Source organism: Amphiprion ocellaris, chromosome 9 (genome assembly GCF_022539595.1).
Source record: "Amphiprion ocellaris isolate individual 3 ecotype Okinawa chromosome 9, ASM2253959v1, whole genome shotgun sequence".
In the NCBI taxonomy this organism is placed as follows: Eukaryota; Metazoa; Chordata; class Actinopteri; family Pomacentridae; genus Amphiprion; species Amphiprion ocellaris.
In genome coordinates, this window is record NC_072774.1 from 5,201,073 (window position 1) to 5,225,443 (window position 24,371).

The 24,371-nt window shown below is 38.2% G+C and overlaps 2 protein-coding genes across 2 annotated transcripts in view; both read right to left on the minus strand.

The window, feature by feature from the left end:
• The window catches only part of crot (carnitine O-octanoyltransferase), a 77,125-nt gene that overhangs the window by 51,517 nt on the left and 1,237 nt on the right, over positions 1-24,371 (minus strand). The gene's annotated exons all lie outside the window — the stretch shown is intronic.
• Positions 1-24,371, minus strand: part of fam171a1 (family with sequence similarity 171 member A1) — a 51,060-nt gene that overhangs the window by 5,782 nt on the left and 20,907 nt on the right. Inside the window, exons 4-10 of the mRNA XM_055013614.1 lie at positions 14,455-14,682; positions 12,341-12,433; positions 8,041-8,199; positions 7,389-7,565; positions 2,570-2,686; positions 2,270-2,384; positions 724-841 (exon numbers count right to left, since the gene is read on the minus strand). Coding sequence (XP_054869589.1) covers positions 724-841; positions 2,270-2,384; positions 2,570-2,686; positions 7,389-7,565; positions 8,041-8,199; positions 12,341-12,433; positions 14,455-14,682 — 1,007 coding nt within the window. The remainder of the gene's footprint in view (positions 1-723; positions 842-2,269; positions 2,385-2,569; positions 2,687-7,388; positions 7,566-8,040; positions 8,200-12,340; positions 12,434-14,454; positions 14,683-24,371) is intronic.

Here is a 24,371-nt window from a genome sequence, read left to right on the forward strand (position 1 = left end):
CAAAATCTTACCAAGTCTATTTGTCTTATTTTTAGTCAAAATGTCTCATCCCACTTCATTTAAGATAAATACTTCTCAAATTAGGAGGTTACATGAAAGCAAAAATCTATTTTTGAGTGAAAAACTGCTACTTTCTTTTTTTTAGCATGTCTGGCTTATTTTAAGACACCTAAGCTTGACAATCCTGGTAAAATATAGCTTAAAATAAGTTTTCCCAGCTAATTTTAAGATCTCAATATTCTAAATATCATATCTTATTTCTAGAAATCTTACCAAGCCATTTTTCACTCGTTCTATTGGCAGATTTTTTCACTTATTTCAAGGTAAAAGTTCCTTGAAATAAGTCTTTTATCTTGTTTTGAGAGGGGCATGTTTTCCAGTGTATAGAGCCAACATTTTTCCAGTATTTGGCAACACCTGTTATTTTTGAGCCAATGTTTCATTTTCTAGTGAATAAATTAATCATTTTTTGTTTTTATATAATGACTTGCGACATAATTGTGTTATTCTGCACAGGACACAATTCTGGGTTCTCTCTCCTTCTAGTCATGGTTGTGTCTCCATAGAGGTGCAGGATAAGCGAAAAATGAACCCACAGTGAGGAAAAATGTGCAGCTAATTGGAGTTCAGAGGGTTGGACAAATTTAGACGGGTAAAATAAGAGAAGTTCCTTTTGTAAACAGGGGAAAGCAGCCTGATCACAGAGCTTAAAGTGGTACGGACCTCGTTGCTGATGAGGTTCAGGTGGGACATGGAGGTGGCCTGGTCCCTCTTACTGCTGTCCAGACCGGAGGACATGGTCAGTTTACGGTGAGACCCTCGGGGCTTCAAACAGCGACGTCTGGACAACACAGAGACACAGCAGAGGTTAGAACTCAATCAGAGAAATCACTTCGACTTTAAAGCTTCTTTCATGAGCAAACATTTTGACAATAAATCACTTTTTGTTTGGTTATACTGAGACTGGACACCAACTTTTACAGCGGCGGTACCTGAGTGTTTGTGCACTTCTAGTCCACTGCGTTTACCTCTAAGCAACATAAAACCTCAGCACTCTCAGACAGCTTTACGTGAGATTACTTGCTTTTATTTCCATGAGAGATTGATTGTTTTGGTGCCATTATCACCGACGAACTGATGAATGAATGAAAACAACGAGTTTACTTCAGTAAGCTCAGATGATGCAAAAACAGGTTCTACATGGCAGAAAACAAAAATATTCAAAACGTGGTTTGTTTAGTTAAATTAAACGCGTCATAAAATGTTCTTGTAATAACATGAGTTCTTCTGGATGATGTCAAGGTCAAAAATATGAATCCTAAAATAGCATATTCACATTTTCTACTGTACAGCGCTGATATTGTTTGAATATCGAATTTGCTTTTGGTGAATATATCGATCTGTTTCTTCAACATCAACATTGTGATGTGCATAATCACACACAGGGAAGGCAAACGTATGTAACGTATGAAACACATACAAGAAATAATAATATTGCACAGGGTAGTTTAAAAGTCCAGAATGTTCATCATTCACAGAATGTGTCTGTAAACAAATAGTTAATAAATTCATCTGGTGATAATTCAATTTTTTTCTTTCTTTATACAATTGCAGAAAAACAAAATATTGCAACGTCAGTTTTTCCAGTACTGTGCAGCAATACTGTGCCAGCAGTGGATTTTTTCAGCTTTTTAAAAAAAATATTTCACATTTTTAATGTAGATTTCCTCCCCTTAAAATCTGCCCTATAATTCTGGAGTGATTCTTTCTTTCCAAAAAGAGTTATTTCATTAATCTGCTGAAAATTCCAGTTATTTTTCTCCCTTTATACAATTGCAGAAAACTAAATACTGTAATGTCAGCTTTTTCCAGTACTGTGCTGCCCTACTGTGTCAGCAGTGGCTTTTTTTCAGCTTTTTAAATTTTGGTTTTTATTTTCAGATTTCAGCCTGTAACTCTTGAGAGATTATTTCTGTCCAGAGTTATACAATTGCAGAAAAACTACTCAGTTTTTCCAGTATCGTGGAGCTCTACTATGTCAGCAGCCCTTTAAAAAAAATATTTTGGATTTTTGATTAAGATGCACTTCCCTATAAAATCACCTCTAAAATTATAGAGTGATTCATTCTTCTAAATATGTTTTTAAGTCATCTGATGAAAATTCAATTTTATTTCTTTTTTTTAATTCATAACTGCAGAAAAACTAAAATATTGTAAGGCCTGTTTTCCCAGTATCCCAGACGTTTGCTGTGGAAAGATTTGGACACACCTGCAGTAGTACAACAGGAGGCAGAGCAGGCAGAGCAGGATGAGAGCCATTCCTCCCAGTATAGCCAACAAAAACACAGTGTGGTATGTGCTGATGTCCTTCGCAACCACTGGACCTGAAAGAGAAACAAAAACTTCACTGACACATGAGCTTGTTGGCAGAATTCTTGCAGTGTTTGTTTGGATTACATCTATATTCTACAGCTTTGTGCAGGACAAATAAACAGGGTGTGCAGGTGACCACAACCCTAAATGTGTGCTGTTTTCTGCAAAGTAAATATAGTTTTTTTCAGATTCTCACCTGAGTGTAGAGGGGACATGGCGGCCACCCAGTATCCCAGCTGAGGAGCAATGTAGGTCAGACTGAGCTGGTTTCCGTCCCTCTGCACATGAGCCCAGCTGCTCTTTATCCAGGCGCCTGCACACACAAACACACAAATCACATTTACCCACAATTATTCTGTGTTTGGGAAACTGTCACCTTCGTAGTGAATAAATCAGCGGCAAAGTGGCGACTGCACGTCCTGCAGCAACTTCCCACCTGACTCCCCTTAACTCAGCAACTCACTTAACAGCATTAAAATGTGTATCAAGAGGAAATGACTTAAGTTCAAGGTCAAACAATTTGTAAATTTTATTACAAGTAATTTAACGCTCTGATGCCTAAAAATTGTCAGCAGGTTTGAAGAGCATGTTTTTAACACTGCCAAAATTACACCATTTAGTGTTCAGACTTTCAGTTTTGTCTCAAAAAAACTGACAAATTTAAGCTCGTTTTTGTCCAAAATGACTCAAAATTGGGCTTTATATCAGACACCAAATTCAATTCTTTTTTTTTCGAGTCTTTAATACCATTACATACATTAGAATTCGAGTGTTTTGGTAGTACCCAAGTCACCCACAGGGAGGCAGCATGCAAACAACAGTGGGAGAAGATGAATAGGAAACACTAAACACAATAGCAGCTCCAGCGCTGCCATTCCTAAAAACCACTACAAAGCCAAAGGCCCTGATTGATTGGCACACAGTTAAATCTGCTCCAAGAGGAAACACTCGCCTGTGCTTTTACACTTCCAATCCTCTGTGTCTCAGGGCAAACATGGCGAGACCCACTTTGTTTCTGTGTTTATGCGAAGTTACACATCAGGAAGTCGGAAATCTGCATCGATATTAAATCTCCCAACCGCAAAGCCTGCTAGAAGGTGTGAAAGGCGCTTATGTTTACAATACACCATTTATCATAAATAGAAATCGTAAAAATAGAAAGAATGGTTTGATTTTCTACTTTTCGAAGGTTCTTGAACAATACAATTAACCAAATCTAAGTTTAACATCAGGATATCTCATCCAAATCACCAAAATTAAGGTGCTTGCCCTACACAGAATCTGTAAAAAACTAAATATTCTGCACTCCCGTGTACAACAGTAAACCCATGACTGACTCAGCTGCAACCAACAGTCTGGTGGCAAAAATTCAGAGAGTTTTTGACATAACAGGGAAGAGATAAGTATGGAAAATAAATGCAGCATGGCTCAAAAACAGAATAAGAAGATGCATTCAGCATGGTGAAACATCGTTCTCCAGTAGATGTGCAGAGTAAAGTTAAGAAAAGCAGAGTTTGAACAAGTTGTAAAAATGGAAATAGTTAAATATCTATGATTTACAGAGCCACAATTTTTTTTACAACAACATCTGGGACGTAAATCCACCTTCTGGATTAACAAGGTTCCATCATATCTTGTCGTATCATATTATTTTCCACTTGGGAAAATGCTGAGTCCAGGATTTTTCAATTTTTGCATAATAAATAATCAAAGAAATTCAACTTTTTCCCTTTTAAAATGATGTATAGCATTGTATTTTTAAATTCTCTCTCCTTCTTCATGGTTGTTCTGTTTCCACAGAGGTGCAGGACTTTATATTGCAGTGAAAAACGAGCCCACGGTGAGGAAAAATGTGACAGGAACCACAAAAACCGACAGAAACTGCTTCACGGGGGATTCAGGGGGTTAACAATGACACAATGAGCGAATGAAGCCTAAAAATCTGGTCCACGTTTGCTCCTGTGGTGGTTTAAAGATCTTCTGGGCTCGGCTTTAAAATGCCCAAAGTATCAACATGCAGCGGCTATAAAAAGGGCTTTGATTAAGGCTGAAAGAACACACACACACACACACACACACACACACACACTTATAGCCTCCACACAGTCTGCTGCAGCGAGTATTTCCACAACAGAAGCTGTCCCCGGACCCCTCTCCAGGCTACATCTCATGTTCCTTAGCAACCCGCCAAATAAGTAACACAACAGAAACTCCTGATTGAGTTGAGCAGTTAAGAGTGTGTGTGTGCGTGTGTGTGCGTGTGTGTGTGTGTGTGGTTATGCGTGTGTTAAACTGAGCCTAATAAACAAAAAAAAACAAAACAACTTTGATATCCATCTGGTCCCCCACAAAGAAGCTCTGTTGAATAAAGTGCGCACATGGAAGACGAACCAGTTCCTCTTGAATAACCGACATCTTCTCATGTATTGTTGGACGCCAAGCAAGCGTGGAAAGAAATGATGTCATATGCAAACAGATCAGATTCACCTGTAGTGTGTGTCATAAACAGACGCGCCTTCGTCCCGACATGATGCAAATATCTCCCAGATGAGGCGACCACGATCTGCGGCCGCTCGTGTTGACTTTGCATGAATGGGCGAGAAGCAGAAGCGACATACGGGGCCGTGTTGACAATATAAATGTTTGCATTGTGTCTGAAGAAGTCCGCTGCATTGTACGCAAGCGTGGGAATGGAGTCATTAAATGTCGGTATTGAACAGGTCAGCCACACAGAGAGGACTCCCCAGTGTAAACAGCTCAGACAGGGTGAATCTGGGCAGGGATGGGCACAGTGTTTGCTGAGTCACACGGCTTCTCTCGTTTCTCTTCGCCTCTGTTCCTTGTGTCTTTCCTCCTTATCTGTCCTTCCACTCCCCCTGTTTGTCCTGCTCGTTTCCTCCGCTTGTGAAGTGTTTTTCCATCTCAGCATCTCTTGTATATTTGTTTTTCCTCTTTGAATATCCCGACTTCCTCTTTTTTGTTTCCTCCAATCTTAACCCTCCGACCTCTGGCGTTTTTTTTTTTTTACTTCTAGCACATTTTTAGCTCACTGCAGGCTCATTTTTCACTGCAATGTAAAGTCCTGCACCTCTATGGAAACAGACCAGAAGTAGAGAGAACTCGAACTATTTATGTTTTTGCAGCGTCTACAAACTCAGCAGTTCTCACACTACTTTGCATATCAGCTCTAGAAACATTTCAAAAAACTTGCTCGTCTGTGTACTATTTTTTAGCCATGCTGCATTTATTTTATTGATGAAGAATGTTTTATTTTGCTCCCAGTCTCTGTAATTTGTTTTAACATTTGTCTCCCCTCCACTCTGTGTAAACGCAGCCTGCATTTCAAATGAAAACTCTCAGAATATTTGTCAAGTGACTGTTGGTCACAGCTGAGTCAGTCATGGCTTCACGGATGTGCAGAGAAGCGCAAATTTTTTTGTTTTTTTACAGAATCTGTTTAGTCTAAACATTGTATGTATGAAGGACGCGTGTAGAATAAAGTGATTTGGATGAAATACAACGATTTTAAACTCAGATCTTGTTTAAGGACAGAAAGCTGAAAATCTAAGTATTCTTTCTGCTTTTTGTTTCTAATCTTTTGTAAAGTGACTGTTTATTGAAGTCGAGTCACTAATGGCTTCAGAGTTGCGCTGAGGAATGCAAAATTTTTGAGTATTTTACAGAATCTGAAATGTGCAAATGCTGTATTTTTGGTAAATTTTTAACTAAGACTTATAGAATAAAATCATTTTGAAGATTTTTAAGATAAGATAGTCCTCTATTTCTCCCCACTCCAGGGGAAATTCACATTGTTACAGCAGCTTATGTGGCAATAAACACAGTAATAGTAATATAATAATAATAAAATAGTAGCAATAGTGTTTACAATATGTACAGAAATGAGAAATGAGAATGAAATAGTACAGTATTGACAGATTAAAGCTTATTTTGTTGATTTTTCAGATGAAACTGTACGTCACAGAAGATCAATTAAAGGACCATGGGACAGTTGAAAATTCAACAATTCTTTCTGTTTTTATCGTTTCTCGCTCTAGTAAATGGTTAAATTTTGGTGATTTTTGTAAAACAAGACAAACCTGTCAAACCTGCAGGCAGGTTTTGATGTTTAGAAAGTTAAGATGAAGCAATTTCTAACAATAAACTACATTAGGAATCAAATTTCCCAATGATTATTCTGTTTCAGAGCAACAAAGTGACAGCTTAACTCAGAATAAACAAAGCTGCAGTTCACTTAGCAGCATTTATACATCTGTCAAGTGGTAATTATTCATGTTTTGTCACGGTAAACTGCATTATCAGGGTTTCTGCAGGGTTAAATAAATGCAATCTAATACCCATTTGATCTCCAGACCAAACTACAAAAGTATGTTTGAAGGCTGATTCAACCAACGGAGCGCATTTAACTTCACCAGAAGAACTTTAATAGATCATAAAGACCTTTTCCTGCAACCGGCAGAGCACAGACACAATGCAGAGAGACTGTACGTCTGTAAATGAGAGACTAATGTACATGCTGAGGGATGCTTTGTAGTGCAGACATGTCTGACTCAACTGTTGACCTAATCACTGTCTTCCAGTGAAGACCGTCTTCAGAGGAAACTGTGTGTGTCACGGTGCGAGACATTTGACAACAGAGTCTCTCCTTTACGAGCCACAAACACCACCGAGCTCTTTGCTATTGTTTAGGTCAGTTCAAGATTTAACTGAGCCCCTGGGGAGATTATGCATCCACGGTCCAATCTTGTGATGTGTCGCAGCGCTTTGATTTGCAGATTAATGTGGAGCCGTACGCTGGTCATTTTTACGACCTCATGAATAATTCCATTCACCACTCGGATACAAACTGTGAGCCGTGTGCGCGTGGTTTGTGTTAATGCCCCTGTTGTGATCACTTTGCAAATCATTTGCACTAAAGTAAATATATTACCGAGTTATTTTTGCACCGGTATTAACACATAAACCTACAAGAGCTCCCAGTCAGAAAGTGTACATACCCATACGGGGGTCAAATCTCCAAGCAGGGATGTGATCATTCTCCTTCAGGCCGCTGTCGGGCGGCAGAGGAACAGAAACTGTGATTGGATCGTTCACCTGCAGCTCCACGCCATCGCTGGCCAACAGGTGAACAGAAATGGCCGCCACAGGAGTCAACTCGAACTTCTTCTCAGAGCCTATGAGAGCAGCAGAGCGATTACAAGAGTGAAAAAATGCAGCGAAAAAGCAAAAGGGAGTAAAGTGCACAGGAGGGGGCGCAAAGAAAGCAGCAGACGGCAGGAGGGGGAACATAAAACAGCTCAGATAAAGGAGAGTTGTCAGGGCGAAGACAGGAAAGAAAACAAGGCGAAGGCAGGAAAAGAAGGAAACGGGATGGAGGGTTGAAAGGACTGCGAGGTTGGAAAATGTCACAAAGCACAAATGCCGCTGCCTGCAGGGAGAAGGTGGATAATGCACAAAAATCAGACGACACACACATCAAGACGTGGGTAAGATTCGGCCTCTGGGCTCGTGTTAGAACAGAAAGCACACACAGGGGTTATTGTGTTTCAGGAGGTCAGATAACGAGGCCTCTCTTCGCTCCCCGCCCCCCTCTCAGCAGCTTTTCATCCCTCACCCACTCTCCTCAGTCTTATTTCTTTTGCGCCTCACCTGTACCGTTGCCACCCAGAACCTGCAGGTGTGGAAAGTGCTGGATGTGTGACGGGGAGTTGGCCACGGTGAGCAGAGCGGTCAGGTTGGCGTAGGACGTGTTGGAAGGGAGGCTGAGGGCTCGGCGCAGGAAATGAACGTTGGGCTGGCTTCTTAAACCTTTGAGAGAGAAGCAGAAAGACAGAAGTCAGAAACTGTGAGACAAAATAAACCATACTGATCCCTCAGTGGGGGAATTCACACGTTACAGCAGCTGGATACAAACGAAGATAAGATTAGAGAAGATTTATTCAGCCCAAAGAAAAAATTTTTTGTGAATGTTCTTAAGAAACAGTTTTTTTTTTCCCACCAAAAAATGTTCAAAGATTTCCCAAAAATGTTGAAAATGTGGACATCAGAAATTTCACTGTGGAAATATATATTTTTTCCACATTTTCAAACTTTAATATGGGTCAATTTTGACCCGCAGGACGACACGAGGGTTAAAGTTAGGTAAGATTTTCTCATTCAGTCTCTATTAAATTCAGTGGAGCATTCTGGACGTCACCGGACTTTAACGGTCCATCTTGCGTGCTGATGTTTGTTTTAGCATGTTTTACAAGGCAATCTCGTGTTCCCTGTCTCCATCTAATGCCTCTATATAAATCCACCATCAAATCAGGCCTAATGGAGGTAACTTTGGATCGATGCAGCAGAGACGAACGTGATGCTTCTTTCTGATACTCTGCTGTTTGTTTCTATTCATTCTTCATCATCCAGCCTCTGCTTGCCATTAACAAATTGCACATTAAATGCAATAAACTTAAAAAAAAACAAAAACCTCCTGCATGTAGCTGGAGTCAGCAAGGTGATGTCATTGTGGTCCGACAGAGCTGAGTTCACATTCCTGAGCAGTGAGGCACGCTTGCAGCTGTATACGAGAGTGTTTCTGCTACATGATTTTTCTGAGCCCGCACTGCAACTCTGCAGCTCGTTCTAGAAATTCAGGTGTCGTTTCCCTTCTGTGGCGGTTTCCGTGAAAGGAAATGACCCTGTTTCTGCTCTCTGTGCCCTCCCTTTCCTCCACTTTTTCCCCTCACCTCCCTTCTGTTGGACACTGCTCTTCCCATCCCCCCTGTTCTCCCCTTTTTTCTGTCTCCGGCTGCTCCACCCACAACCCCACTTCCCAGCACATACTGTATCCTCCTCCTCCTCTTCATCGTCGCCCCTCTTTTATTATCCTTCCTTGCGCCACACGCCAAGGTTTATCGCTCCCCCCGGGCGGCCGGAGTTCACAACATCGTGGCAAACGGAGTGTGTCGGTCGGAGGCGCGTGCTGTGGGCAGGATGCACTCAGGAGGTTTACATGTTAATGGTGCCTGCATATATTTAAGCGAGAAGTTTTTTTTTGTAGTCGGACAACGCAGCTGACATGTTAAATTACTCCCTTGTCGGTCGCAGAAACACAAAAGAGCCAGCAGACAAAGACGCTAAATTGATCTGCCTGAGTGGGAAAGCCTTATCTAATGTAATTACACTTTAACAAAGAGGCCGACTAACAAAGACACGCTCATTTGTAATGTGTGTATAGAAGACAGCTGATTTTTTTTACGTATCTGTTCCATTAGATCTTATTAGACAACAGCTATTTGATGTAAGGTGCAGTATTTTTCATTTTTTATTAAAAACAAATATGCTAATTTATTCCAAAATAGATAAAAATCTGATATAGTGAACTCAAGCGTGCAAATACGTTGTCAAAAAACTGATTTACATATAATTTTCAGCACAAATAGTCCAGCTAAATTAGCTTTTTTTTTTAAACATATAAATACTTAAAGATACTAATGCTTCTGTCTATTTTATGACTTGTGTTTTTTACTGCTTTTATTGTGTTTTACACTTTTAAAATGCTTTTTATTGTCTTTTTATTGTTTGTTTATTGTGAACGCTTGTGTAACTGCTGCATAACAATTTGCCCTTCAAAGGACAAATAAAGTTGAAGTTTAAGAGTGCATATAGGGCTGCAACTAAAGATTATTTTCATTGTTTACGCCTTTCTCAATTAATCAACCAGTTCGTTGGTCTATAAAATGTAGAAAATGTCAATCAAGATGTATTGTTTTGTCCATACAACCTAAAGATATTCAGTTTACTGTCATAAAAAAGGAAAGAAACCAGAAATATTCACATTGAAGAAGCTGCAATCAGAGAATTTAGACATTTTTTCCCCTAAAAAGTTACTCAAACTGATTAATCAGGAATCAAAATAGTTGACTTGATCGATAAATTGATTGCTCTTTGCAGCTCTAGTTCACAATTAGCAAGTAAATTGTGAGTCCCTGTCATTTCACATCTCTACTTTCTTTTAACTGAAGTGTACATGGAGTTTAAAGAGAGCTACATGGATTCAGAGCTCAAAAAAATGGTGCAGGGAAACAAAATCTGGGTGAAAATCTAGATTCAAAGTTCAATCTTGATCTTACAACAGTCAGAAAAACAATCTGACCACAAGGTCCATTTGGAGCTTTTTATTGCAGCACATGATCTGCCTCCAGAGATGCCTGGTTGCCATGGCAGTGTAAATGTTTTCTATTTGTCGGAGCATTTTAAGGACTTTGTGCATGTTGGCTTAATATTTGACAGTATTTGGTTTGGCACATCAGAAGATCTTCCTCATATTTTGATTGTTTGACCACCAGAGTAGAATTTGCTTCAACTTTATGAACCCCAAAGTCTGCCAGAAGGTTTGAAAAAGATGTTTTCTTTAAAAATAGATAAATATAGGTCACAAAAATGACGACATTTACAACAGAGACAATCAGCAGATGTTTCAATTTCCAAACATCCATGAACTAATAATGTGCTATGTACAGTTCCATTAGGAAAATTAACCAAATTAAAGCATAAAGTCATGATATTTAATAAATTCTGTGCTTGTGGGTGCAACTGTGAAGCCACGACTGACTCAGCTGGGATCAACAGTCGGTGGACAAAAATTCACTAAATATTCATTTGAATTCCAGCGTGATTACAAGGAGCAGAGAGGAGACAAATATGGAGACAAATTAAAGAGGCTGAGAGTAAAATAAAACATACTGGAACAATAGAATAAATGCAGCATGGCTCAGAAACAGTAAACAGAGGAGCAAGTTGTTGGAAGTTACATCCAGCACACTGGAAAAAATGCTCCTCTCAAAACGAGAAAAAAAACTTATTTCGAGGAACTTTTACCTTGAAATAAGTGAAAAAAGCTGCCAATACAACAAGTAAAAATGGCTTGGTAAGATTTCTTGAAATAAGATATGATATTTAGAATATTGAGATCTTAAAATTAGCTGGGAAAACTGATTTTAACCCTCCTGTTGTCCTCATTTATGGGCACCAAAAAATATTGTTTCCTTGTCTGAAAAAAATTCAAAAATTCAGCAAAAAATTCTCCAGATTTCTGAAAATTTGGAAAAACCTTCAGGAAGAAAATTCCAATAATTCCTTAAAAGTTTCCCCTAAAAGTTTTATTTTAAAAAAAATCCCCCAAATTTGGAAAGAAAATTCTTGTAAATATTTTCAAAAAATGAGTAAAAATCTTCCAAAAAAATCCTAAAAATATCTAAAGTGATTACATATATATCGGTAAAACTTGTAATATTATCTTTAACAACCTCTAAGCACCTTTCAAGAGGAAATGTAAATGGAATCATTTGTATTTTTTATGGATTATATTTGAGAATTTAACCATATTAAAAAGAGTTTCTCATCTGACAGCCAAATTTTTGCGATATGGTGCTTATTGACAAAAAACTATTTTCTTTTAATGAAAACTGTTTGGAAATCTAAAACAGTAAACAGAGGAGCAAGTTGTTGAAAGATACATTTAACAGGTAAAACATCGTTCTACAGTGAGATCTGCAGGTTAGTGTGAAAAATACTGACTTTGTAGAAATGGAAATAGTTGCATTTTTACAGTATTTGGAGCCACCACTTGTTCCAATATTGGTAACACTTGGAAAAACATTTTGTGCATGTAAAATCCAGGTATTTTTCAATTTTTGCAACATAAATAATCAAAGAAATTAAAGGTTGAAGTAGGTTGCAAAATAATCAGACCATAAAGTGCATTATTTGCACCTTTCAGGAGGAAATGTAAATGGAATCATTTCTATTCTACAGAGCATTTTAAGGATTATATTTGAAAACTGCATCATATCACAAGACCTTCCTCATTTGACAGCTAAATCCTTGCGATATGGTGCTTGCTGCCAAAAAAACCCCAACTTTTTTTTGATGACAACACAGACAGACTTATACACACTAAGTTTACCTTGTAAGCCGGAAACAATCTCGACAACATCTTCATACACCATCAGAGTCGCAGCTCTCTCTGGCAGCAGGTCCAGACTGATGGAGGAAAACACTAGAAAGGGAAACAAACACAACGCAGCTCAGACACACTGTCAGATCAGACAACAGGCTGCAATCTACCTGGCCACTTAACTGATCACTATCAGACATAACCAGTCATTAAAGCATCGTTATGCATTTTTAATACTCCTGCTTTCATCCCGTCAGCAGAGCAGGACAGAAGTCTGACCCAGCAGGCTGCACTTCTTTCCTCTTCCTTCCTTCTTTTCACTCCTCCATTGTTCAGAGCTGGTAAGCGTGATAATCCAATTGGCCGCCGTTCCGTTGGCTCATAATAAACCCCCACATTCACCTCCCAACACACACACACTGTACTGCAGGCGCTCGGGAGGTGTTTTGTGTACGAGTGTGTGTGTGTGTCAGTGAAAGGGAAGCTTAAGCAGCCCCCTCGCTGGGTTTTGGCATCTACTGTCATAAATTAGTAATGGAGCACTCCACTCATCATTAGCTCACACACCTGGCACAAACCTATACAGTCTTATTTTCACATAAACACACAGCAAACTGGCAGCGAACGTTAAAACAATAACCTACATTTGTATAGTTTAGGGGAATACTTTTCTTCAAAATGTGGCTACTTCACAATTTAATTTTTGTGTTTGTATTCAATCCTCTCAACCCGAAGAACCCACCAGTAGGTTTAAAAAGCAGGTTAAATTGCCAAAATTACACAATTTATCAGAGCCTGAAATTATAAAAATGTAAAAATTAACTACTATTAAAACTACTCATTTCCCCCTTAATGTGTAGTGTGTCATCTCTCTGCTGACCTCTTTCTGAAACAGGCGTAAAAGGCTCCGACTATAACAATAATTTTGAACATTTTGAGTGTTTTCTGCGTTGTAAATATTGGCCACATTAGGTACCCTAAGTAGTTTGGGGCACAATATATTATATATATCAGTTCTCTTATTAGCCACTAAACTAGCCATGCTTCCATGTAATTGTCAATTGCATTTGTGGCAAAAAATTTCAAAATATTAGCGAATGTGACTTAGGCTTGTTTCCATTAACAGTTTTAATGGGGAAGGTGGCAGTAATAGGTTACATGACTGGAGTAAACAGTAAAAAATTGCCAAAATTAAACTATTCATTAGAGTCTGAAACTGTAAAAACAGAGAAAATTAGCTCATTTTCAACTATCCCACAGTTTCTAAACTCATTTTTTGGAACTTACAGTTTCATAGGGAAAAATTACCCAAATTACAGCTTATAGTTGAGAAATTTCATTGGAATCACAAGCCATGACTGAGTAATTTGTGACCAACAGACATGTGATAAATATTATATAAATAAAATAAAAATTCAGAAAGTTTATCAGTTGACCTGCAGGCTGTGTTTCTACAGAGCAGACGCCACCAATTATGGAGGTATGATGACAAATTAAAAATATAAGTAGTAAATTATCTATAGTGTGTAGAGCTGCAGTGTTGGTAACACATGTGGGCATTTGGAAAAATGTTGTACATGATGAACCCAGGTGTGTAATTTTTTTTGAGAAACAAAACAAGAAATTCAACTTCTTTTTTTTTTTTTTTTTTAAATTAATGATTTATGTGAATTATAACTATTATATTTCACCGAACACATTTGTGAGTTCTCTGCACTTCTAGACATAATTGTACTGTTTCCACAGAGGTGCAGGACTTTATACCGCAGTAAAAAATGATCCAATCGCAAAAAACTTTCAGGAACTACTTGAGGTTCAGAGGCTTAAACAGATAAACATGCAGTTTTAGCATGTATGAAGCTACAACACTTGATTTAAATGGTTTAAATAACTGATTACACTGCATTTATCTTCTGGAGTTAATTAATTTTACTTTAATTCATTGCATTATAACTGTGTCATCCTGTACAGAATATATTTTTGAGTTCTCTCTCCTTCTAGTCGTGGTTGTGTTGTTTCCGTAGAGGTGCAGGATTTTATACTGCAGTGAAAAATGATCCAACAGTGAATAAAAATGTTCTTCAGAGGGTTAAAATATCTCTCACACACACATTCACACCTACCAGGTAGTCTGGAGGGAGTCCAGGGCACTGAGTTTGGCACGTATCCCTGTTTGGTTGCGGTGACGACCAGCGGCGTCCCGAGGCGATAGGGGAAGCGCAGGTAGGTGTTGCCATCAGCTGATGAGGTTTCTGCGGTTACAGGCGTGTGATTGGCAAAGAGCTGCACGGCAGCTCCGAGCAGGGGCTGGTGGGTGCTGGCGTCGCTCAGGTGAACCTTCAGAGTCACTTCTGTGGACCGACAGAGAGTTAAATGAGCACCACGTCGCATATGAAGCCTGAACCGACGTGACAGGAGGATATATACGGACACTGTGGTGTTACAATCACAGCCAACGTAAATACAGTCCTCTCACTAACTGGTTTAGTTTCAGCGCCAGGCCCTTTGCTTCCACATTCCAGCCAATCACAAAGGGATTGGACAGCAGCCAGTGGCACTTCCCTTCTAAAACAATGGACCATTTCCCTCTCTCAAAGAAGCCTCGGAGCTGACGGGAAAAACAAGTGGACATAGGAACACCTTCTCTGATGGAGGAAAAGTGTCAACACAGACTGCCCGTCTAAAGATACGTACACAATAACTTCTACAATAATAAATCCAGTGTCTGCCTATCAGTTTTGAGCAGAATTGACTGTTGTGTGGCCACTTTACATAAATTCAAACACAATCAAATGTTACACTGAGTTCAAAAATAGTTCATAAAGTCATGCTACGACTTAATTATTTGCAAAAAGAAGAACAGGTTAATACTCCTAAGTAAAAGATTATGTCAATGTTGTCCAACAAGTACGTTATTATCAGTCAAATTAATATCATATGGCTGATAATTAAGCCTTTTTTTTTTTGTAAATAAATGTGTTGCAACCAACTTTAGACCATTTCGACCAGGGGTGTCAAACTCATCTTAGTTCAGGGGACACATTCAGCTCAATTTGATCTCCAGTGGGCCGGACCAATAAAATCATAACATAATAACCTACAAATAACCACAATTCCAAATTTTTCCTTTGTCTTCATGCAAAAAAGTTCACATTTAAGGAATTATCTTATTACAAAACATTATGAACAATCTGAAATTTCTTAATAAAAATAAATTCAGTTTCAACAATATTACGCCTCAGTTAATCATTTACACATTAAAACCTACAGATCACAGTTTATCTATAAAGGCACAAAACATTCAGTCACATGTATCTGGAACTGAATGATATAGTACTTTACTTTATGACAAAAATGACAAAAGTCAGACAAAAGAAGACAAAAAAAAAGACAAAAACTAGACAAAATATTACAAAAATGAGACACAAAATGACAAAAAATGAGACACGACACGAAACAAAACAAAAAATTAGACAAAACAGTTACAAAGTGACAACGAATAAAGCAAAACACAAAATGGCAAAAATAAGAGAAAAAACACGAGCAACAAACAAGACAAAAACAAGGATCAAAACAACAAAAACATGAGATAAATGACAAGTCAGACAAAATGACAAAAAACAACAAAAACAATTGTAGTTTTACAAATTTACGATTTGCAGTTAATGTCTTCTCTGGAATTTTTATACTTTACAAAGTCGGGCCGGATTGGACCATCTGGAGGGCCAGTTTTGGCCCAGGAGCCGCATGTTTGACACTCCTGATTTAGACAGTGATGAATGAGGTAAACTGGCAGGAAAATGTTTTTGTAGCTGTTCCAAAAAATAAAAGAATGTTCATCTGCCTTTTTATCTTTACTAGTGAACATATAGACCTAGAGAAAAGAAAAGATTGTATTCGTGGTGCTATTTAAAAGGCTGCTACTGTCGAATTTAAGCGGGGAATGTTTTCTTGCATGCTGCTCAATGCGTTAGTTGTGAATCAATCCTCACGTCTAACACAGCTTGACCATTCCTTTCTGTTGGCTCTCTGGCATGCGTGCTCTTCTTGCTTTTGTGATGATTGAATCTTCTGGCACTTTAAATACTTTAATATTCTATGTCCTAACTCAGACACACACAAAAATAAAAGCAGCAGAACGTTAGGATGCACTCCAGCAGCACTACATCTATGTTCTTGAGGTATGTCAGATGGTGAAATAAACGCCCGCTGAATCGTGGAAACATAAGAGCATAGAGCTTAAATGATTGCATGATTAAGTGGTCAGTCAGTGCACAAAAACAATGCACAAAGGTGCATGTAAGTTATTTTTTTAGGAAAAAAACCCAATAGATTTCACCTCGTCAAATATGAATAATGGCTATTTTTGTTCCAAACTGAAAACCTTTAAGTTTTGTATGACTATAAAAAGCAATTTGAATATGATGACAAATACAGTCGGCATTGTGGACAACTTTCTGACATTTCAATGGATTAATTAAGAGATAATAGCCAGCCAGATGTACATTCCAAGAAGCTGAGTCACCCAAAGGTCTGCATCACTGGTTTTCAAATGCAGCAAAACAACAAACAAGCTCAGGCCACAGTGGTGGAAATTTTAGGCATTAAAAAATCTCACAGGGGAGGGAAAAAAGAGGAGAAAAAGAAGGAGGAAGGTCCAGAACTGGAGGTAAACCACAATCTCTGGTCATCATTTAGCTTGACCTCAGGTGGTGCTTTTGTTTGAATGCAGCTGATTGTTGCAACAAGAATCAGTTAAAATTTAAGCCAGGTGAAATAAAGGTTAACTACCTGACAATGCTTAGAAGCTGCATGCTTTTGTTCAATTTCAAGGACATAACTGCTGCACCAATAACTATCAGACACTCTATTTAAACACCAAAAAGCCAGTCATAGAATCTGGTCATATCCAGCGAGCAGAGGTCAATTTTGCAAGGTGAGTTTGAGACAAATATGCTTACGCTAGCATGCTATTGCATTTGGCATTGTGTTTTTGTTCTGACTGCTTGGTTTGCAAACCTGTCATGTACTCACACTGAGAGACTCTTTACAGAAACGAAAAAATAAATAAATAGAAATCAGCCATCAACCACGCAAAGATTTAATCATGTTTTGCTCAACTTTTGTCTGAGACCGACTAAAATTGCACAGTATCAACAGGATTTAATGGACATTCACAATGCAGAACTTTAACCCTCTGAACGCTGAGCAGTTTCTCAGTGTTTTCACTCACTGTGGGCCCATTTTGCATTGCAATATAAAATCCTGCACCTCTATAGAAACAGCACAACTTTGACCAGAAGTAGAGAGAAGTGAGAAATTGATGTTATGCAGTTACAATGCCACGAATCACAAAAAAAAGAAAAATGACATTAACTTTGATTATTTATTATTATAACTTTGATCTAAAAAACATCTGGAATTAGCATGTGCAACACTTTTCCGAAGGCCCACAGGTATTACTAAAAATGGAAAAAAGGTGTTTCGACATATTATAGATAGATAATAGACTCTAGAAAGATGCAACTTGCTCTTCTGTGTACCGTTTTTGAACCATACTGCATTCATCTCAGACTCTCTTGTCATTTTCTAGCTGAAAACTCTGAATTTTTGTCACATTACTGTTTATAGCAGGTTGATTAAACATTGCTTCTCAACTGTACAGACGAGTGCAAAATTATTAGTTTTTTACAGAATCTCGTCCAACTGGATTATTTTTTGTGAATTTATTTATCTATGGCTAGAAACAGAACTCAGAAATGTCTATGGTGCAGTATTACACAAGTTTAATTTCATGAATTATAAGACATAAAAGCACAAGTTATTTTTATGATCTATTTTACAAAAATGTGACTTGAAAATCTGAGTTGTTTTTTTTGTTTTTTTTTTAATAATTTCTGGTTCTGATAAATGCTGTATTTTTCATAATGGTTGTAAAAGACAACATGCCTTTCAAACCCACAGGAGGATTTTTGGAGCCCAGAAGTAGTTTTGCGAGTTTCTGTATATCACAAGTTGAAAAACAAACAAAAAGCCAATTTCATTTTTATATGCCAGAGGTATGATAAAGACAAACTCTGTAGAGAAACACTATAATTTCACAACCGCAAGCTGTGATTCTGCCTCTGCACACATGACAACGTGGGCCCTGTTTGATCACCGGCTGACCCGCGGTGACCTCTCAATTACAGCTGAAAGGTTTTCCCTCCCGTCTTTCCCCCTTTACCAAAACACTCCCACCTCCTCCATGCTCACCGATACTGGATTTTGTCATAACTCTTCCTTGGAACCCCACCCACCGTGACATACCACCGGCTAGACTGATCGCCCTCCCCCCCAGTTCAGGGATCCTCCAGCCAGCGAGGAGTTCAGCCCGAGTGCATTTAAAAACAGAGCTCCGCACCAAATGACACCTCTGAATGCTAGATCTGGCAGCGCTACATGCTAATCTTAAACCAATGCATCATTACGCTACGGTGTCAAGATTCCTTCCTTCCCTTTATTACATTCACACAGCAGAGGACTGCACAAAAAGACTGGAATTCCCCCCTCAAGATAAACTCCCATGTTTTTCTGTGTGAGCTGGAGGGATCGTGACCTAACTTCCGGTCCCACTCCCACCGATATGCTGCTCGGGGTACCAGCTGTGCTCACTTTAAAAAACTCCCCTGGGAGACTCCACAACCGACACGAACACACACACATAAATGCAACAGTCCCCTCCTCCCAGTCCTCGGCCAATAAATCAGTACCGAGCTGACATCATTGTTAAACAAGCTGGGAGTCTCCTCGCTGCTCAGGAGAAGAAGATCAGCAAAGACTCTGGATGTCCTCCAAACTAACTAATACACAGTACGGACCAATTTGATAGTCAAATGCCGTGTAAAAACTGTTGCTGGAAATGTTCTTCTGTACCCCTATGTAGATATTCCATTAAAAAACTGCAGTTTCCAGTTAGAATAGTCATTTACCACATTAACAATGTCTAGACTGGATTTATCATTCATTTAATGTTATCTTCATTGAAAAAAATGCTTTTCTTTCAAAAATAAGGACATTTCTAAGTAATCCCAAACCCCTGAATGGTAGTGAAGATGAATTAAAGTTCCTCTATAATAGTTAAAGTTGCTCTATGTCATTTAAAGTTGCTCTAAAGGAGTTTAAGCTGCTGTAAAATGAGTTGAAGTTGCTCTATATTCATTAAAGTTGTTTCATATTAGTAAAAGTTGCTCTAAATGAGTTAAAGTTGACCTACGCTACTGTTCAAAAGTTTGGTGTCACCCAGACAATTTCATGTTTTCCACTGCAGTTAATTTGCCTTTTATAAGATAAGACATGAGCGAACGTTGTGAATCAGAAAGAAAATTCTTATGCCAGATTTAGCTCAGAAAATTACATAACAGAATAAGTGCAGTGCTTAATAGAAAATTCACAAAAAGATAGAGAAGAATTGTTTTTGCTTGTTCGCTTTGTTTTTTTATGAGAAAAAAACTCATTAAGAACAGAATAAAGATTGCTTTGTTTTCTCATTTGCCATTTTTCTCATTTCTCAATTCGTGTAAGAATTAAAATGTATATAGACAGTAATGTTGTGTTGATGGGAATGATCAGAGCACTGTGGACGGTGTCAAAGGTTTTACTCTAAAATATTATCTAATGTGTTTCATTAAACTGTCAGAATTAAAGGCTCCACCTTAAACAGGTAAGTAAATGTCAGCCCACTGTGCTGATAAAACCGGTTTCAGTTTTCGCATCTGGGTGTACAATTAATGCAGGATTTTGGGAGTAAGTACTTCTTCTACCTCCAACACCAACATTCAGGCAGAGAAAAGCAGAAAATAAAGTCATACAGAGTTTGTCTGCAGCCTCCAAATCATGAAATCCTGCTGCTCTGTGCTCTGAACGTGAAATTCTGAATGAACAGAATTTCTACAACTGAATATGTACACATATACATTCAATATTATATATCAACATTGCTGGGTTACTTCTCTATCACTTTCATTGCCCACTTAAACCCATAACTAAAGCTTTATTTGTTACTGTTTCTGTTGCTAGCATTAGCATTGCACAGAGTGGCTTACTGCAGAAAAAAATTGGAGGGAAGTGCCGTGGGAATTTCAAAATAAAAGTGTACCTGTAGTGGCGACACACAATACGGATCAATTTTATGGATTTTCAATTGATGTCATCATATTGTTGATCATTAAATTGATATATCAATCCAGATTCATGCATTTGTGCACCTATAATATGGAGTCCTACAAGTCAGTCCAATCTATACTGGAGTTTTTTACCAAAGCATTACAACATGTGGGTATTTTTAGACTTTCAGTATTTACCCTCATTCTGCAGCTAAACCTCCATAACTGCTTCTTACTCTCTAACTTACTGTGTTTGTATATGGAGCACCATATGGACAATAAAGGCATCAAAGAGCTTTGCCTCACCAACGCTGTGATATCGCACCAATTATCTGCGGCGGCAGCAGCCAAAGCAGCGGGGTGGTTGAGAGTGTTTGGAGGCAAGTAGAAAGAGATAAACCCAAGAGGGGAAAACAAATCAGAGAGAACGAGTGAATATTTTCCCTCCACTACAGCCTGAGTTAAGTTTCAGAGAGGCCAATCATCTCAGCACCACAAAGCCGAGGTGTGATAAACTGGAAATGGATGGTATGGCCGGACTCCACTGGGTGTGTGAGGTGGTTTGGTGTTCTTCCAAGCAGAGGAGGGGGAAGCTCATGAAGTTCAGTGGAAGGATTGCAATAGCAGCAGCCACACTCGCTGCTCATTATAATGGATTGTTTATCACACGTTACTGCAGTTCAAAGTTATGTGAGTGATGAAATAAACCAAAAGAACCCCACAGAAAACACTCAATTTCAGATGGCATTAACCGCCTGAACCCATAAACTCGTAGGTAGTCACCAGAAGGTGTAAAAACAGAAATAATGAGGAGGATTTCAACTTTCCAATGGTCTTTGAAAGAATATGTGAGAAAAATGAGTCGACTGTAAGCTAGAAATCACAATAGTTCCTCAAAATCACATCTTGTTTAAAAACATACCACAAATACAACATTTGCACTACACAGATCCCATAAAAAACTAAAAATTCTGTGATTTTCACCACAACAGAGAAGCCATGAATGACTCAGCTGTGACCAACAGTCACGGAAGAAAAATTCTGAGAATATTTGGCTGAATTAGAGCAGAGAGGAAACAAGCATGGAAACAAATGGGAGAGGTAAATAAAATATAATTAATGAAAAAAATCAGTGCAGTATGGCTCAAAAATAGCTTAAGGAGGAGCAAGTTATTGGAAGATCCATTCAGCATCTTAAATAAAGCACGTAGAGCCACAGCTTTTCCCCTAAATGGGTAACACCTATGGACACACACATATTTAGACGTAAACTCCATTTTTTTCCCCAAATATTCACAATAATCCAACTATGATTTATACCATTATAACTGTCATACTTTACAGAAGACATTTCTGAGTTTTCTCTCCTTCTTCATGTTGTTCTGTTTCCATAGAGGTGCAGAACTTTATACTGCAGCAAAAAATGAGCCATCAGCGAGCAAAAATGTGATAGCAAAGAAATGCCTAGAAATGATTTGGGATTCAGAGGGTTGAACACATAAAAACACAGTTCTACGGTTGTGGAGCTGTGACACTGGGAAAAAGAAAAGTTTTTACTTGATACAGATGCTTTAAACTATTAAATTTAATCAATCTTCTGTGGACAAATGGACTATCAGTTATAATACCAGTATAATTTGCAATATTTCTGAAAGGGCCTCATGTATGGTTGTAGCTAAAAATCAGTTTCTTTATTAAGAAATCTGCAAATTGTGTCATCCATCACATGATTAATTCATTACATGTTCAATTCAAGACCACAGTGTAAAATAACCTCTACAGCTTCCTAGAAGACAGATAAAAATGGCATCTTTATCTGTCTTGTTTTGTCAGATCAGTAGTTTAACAGCGTCACATAAAGCAAAGAAAAGCAGGAAATCCTCACAACTTCTGGTAACAGACATTTATAATTTTCCTGGGAAAACTCTTCAAACTGCCAACTGATCCTGAAAATATCTGAAGAGTCATTTTCTGTGGTGCTATTTTTCTGAGAAAGGGATAGTTTAAGGTCTTCTATGAGTAGAAACAGCAACAACCAGCACGAATGGCTGAAAGTGAAACTAAAATTTGACAAACGTCACCATAGTAATGTGAAATTTGTTTAGTTATTAAAGATCAGTGCTTTAACTAACTACAGCAACATGACATTTGTTGATACTTTTGTCCGTTTGTTACTTTATTAAGTTTATAAAATTCCATAAAATAATTCAATGTGATGCTTTCAGCCGAATCCTTGTTTGAGAAACAGAAAAAAGCAGATGTTTTTCTACATTTTCTTGTTTAAATGACTTAACTGAGTATCAAAATAGAAACGCACAAATATTCTGCCAGTTGTAATCACTTTGGCAAACCGTTTCCGCCCTAAAGCAGCGTAAGAAGACTGCAGCAGCAAACCGTCTCAAGCAGAAGCACATGGTTGATTACGAGAAGACCCAGGAATCATGTGAGCTGAGTGGAAGTGGAGGTCGGGCACAATAAAAACACACAAACACACGCTAAGCTACACAACCTCTGGGCGCCGAAACACTGGAGCCTTGTTTGTTGTGAAGCAGTAAATAAATAATTACTTATAACTATAATTTTCTGTATGTCGTAGTAGCATTGTGAACACTGCTTCGTCCCTAAAGCAACATTACAAATACAGCTCCACCAGACAGGCCTTTTCAACCTAAAGCGCCAACACACTGTTGCTTGTGATTCTGGATTTAATAACTTGTTCAACCGCAGGAAAAAAATGCCACAATTATTGAGGTTGTGTTTTTTAAGCATTCGGATAAACAGCAAACATCTGCGGTGGGGAAAAACATCAAGATGCAGAGTGAATCAGCGACAGGGACACAAAAAATGACAAAAAAATAGCATTTTTAACATTAAATAACTGAGTTTTGCTATCTGGAATTACCATTATAGATAACAACAATGTCATTTTGACCAATTGCAGTGCAAATTGTTATCCATAATATCATTTTGTCCAATTAAAACCACAATTAAAGATAGTTTTAATTCAGTTTAGTCAGAATACCTCATTACTCTGATTTGTTGTGATGATGCTGCTAATTCAAGGCTTCTCATTGGATGTTGGTCCATCAAAGCATTTGAACGGTGGATCAAACAGTTAGAAACAAACACTGTAAAATAGAGCTCATCAGCAAGAAGTCTGTGGAAAATTAGAGCTCCGTTCATCAGAGGCTTGTGGTCATAATTTACCAGAATCTTTGGCGTGGTGATAAAACGGCTGTCAGATGCAGTTTAAGCGCCACAGAATGCTTGAAAAGCGAACCACGTCCAACTTGTCATGGATTCTGACGCAGCTTCAGATGCACACGAGCTCATTTCATCGAATATAAGTATAATTAAAGATATCTGTAATTAAAACAGGACAATATGATTATTTTAACAGACACTACACTGTTTCGCAATTTCAGCATGTCTTTTCCACTGAACAAAAACAAAAATACATACATTTTTACAATATTTTGTACAAAAACAGTCCTTTACATCTGGAAAATACAATTTAGAGGCTGGGACTGGTGAGGAGTTCAACTTTCCAACTGTTTTTGAAAGAATTATTTGTGTGAAAAATGAGCCAAGCCTAAGCTAGAAATCATGACAGTTCCTCAAAATCACTATATTCTGTATGTCTCGTTCAAAAATACACCAAATATATAGCATTTGTACTACCCAGATCCTGTAAAAAATAAAATAAAAAAAATTCTGCGATTTTTGCCACAACAGAGGAGCTATGAATGACTCAGCTGTGACCAACAGTCGCAGAACAAAAATTCTGAGAATATTTGGCTGAATTGTGAGCTGTATTTCCACAGAGCAGAGAGGAAACAAGCACAGAAACAAATGGGAGAGATACATAAAATAGAATTGATCAATAAAACTCTAAT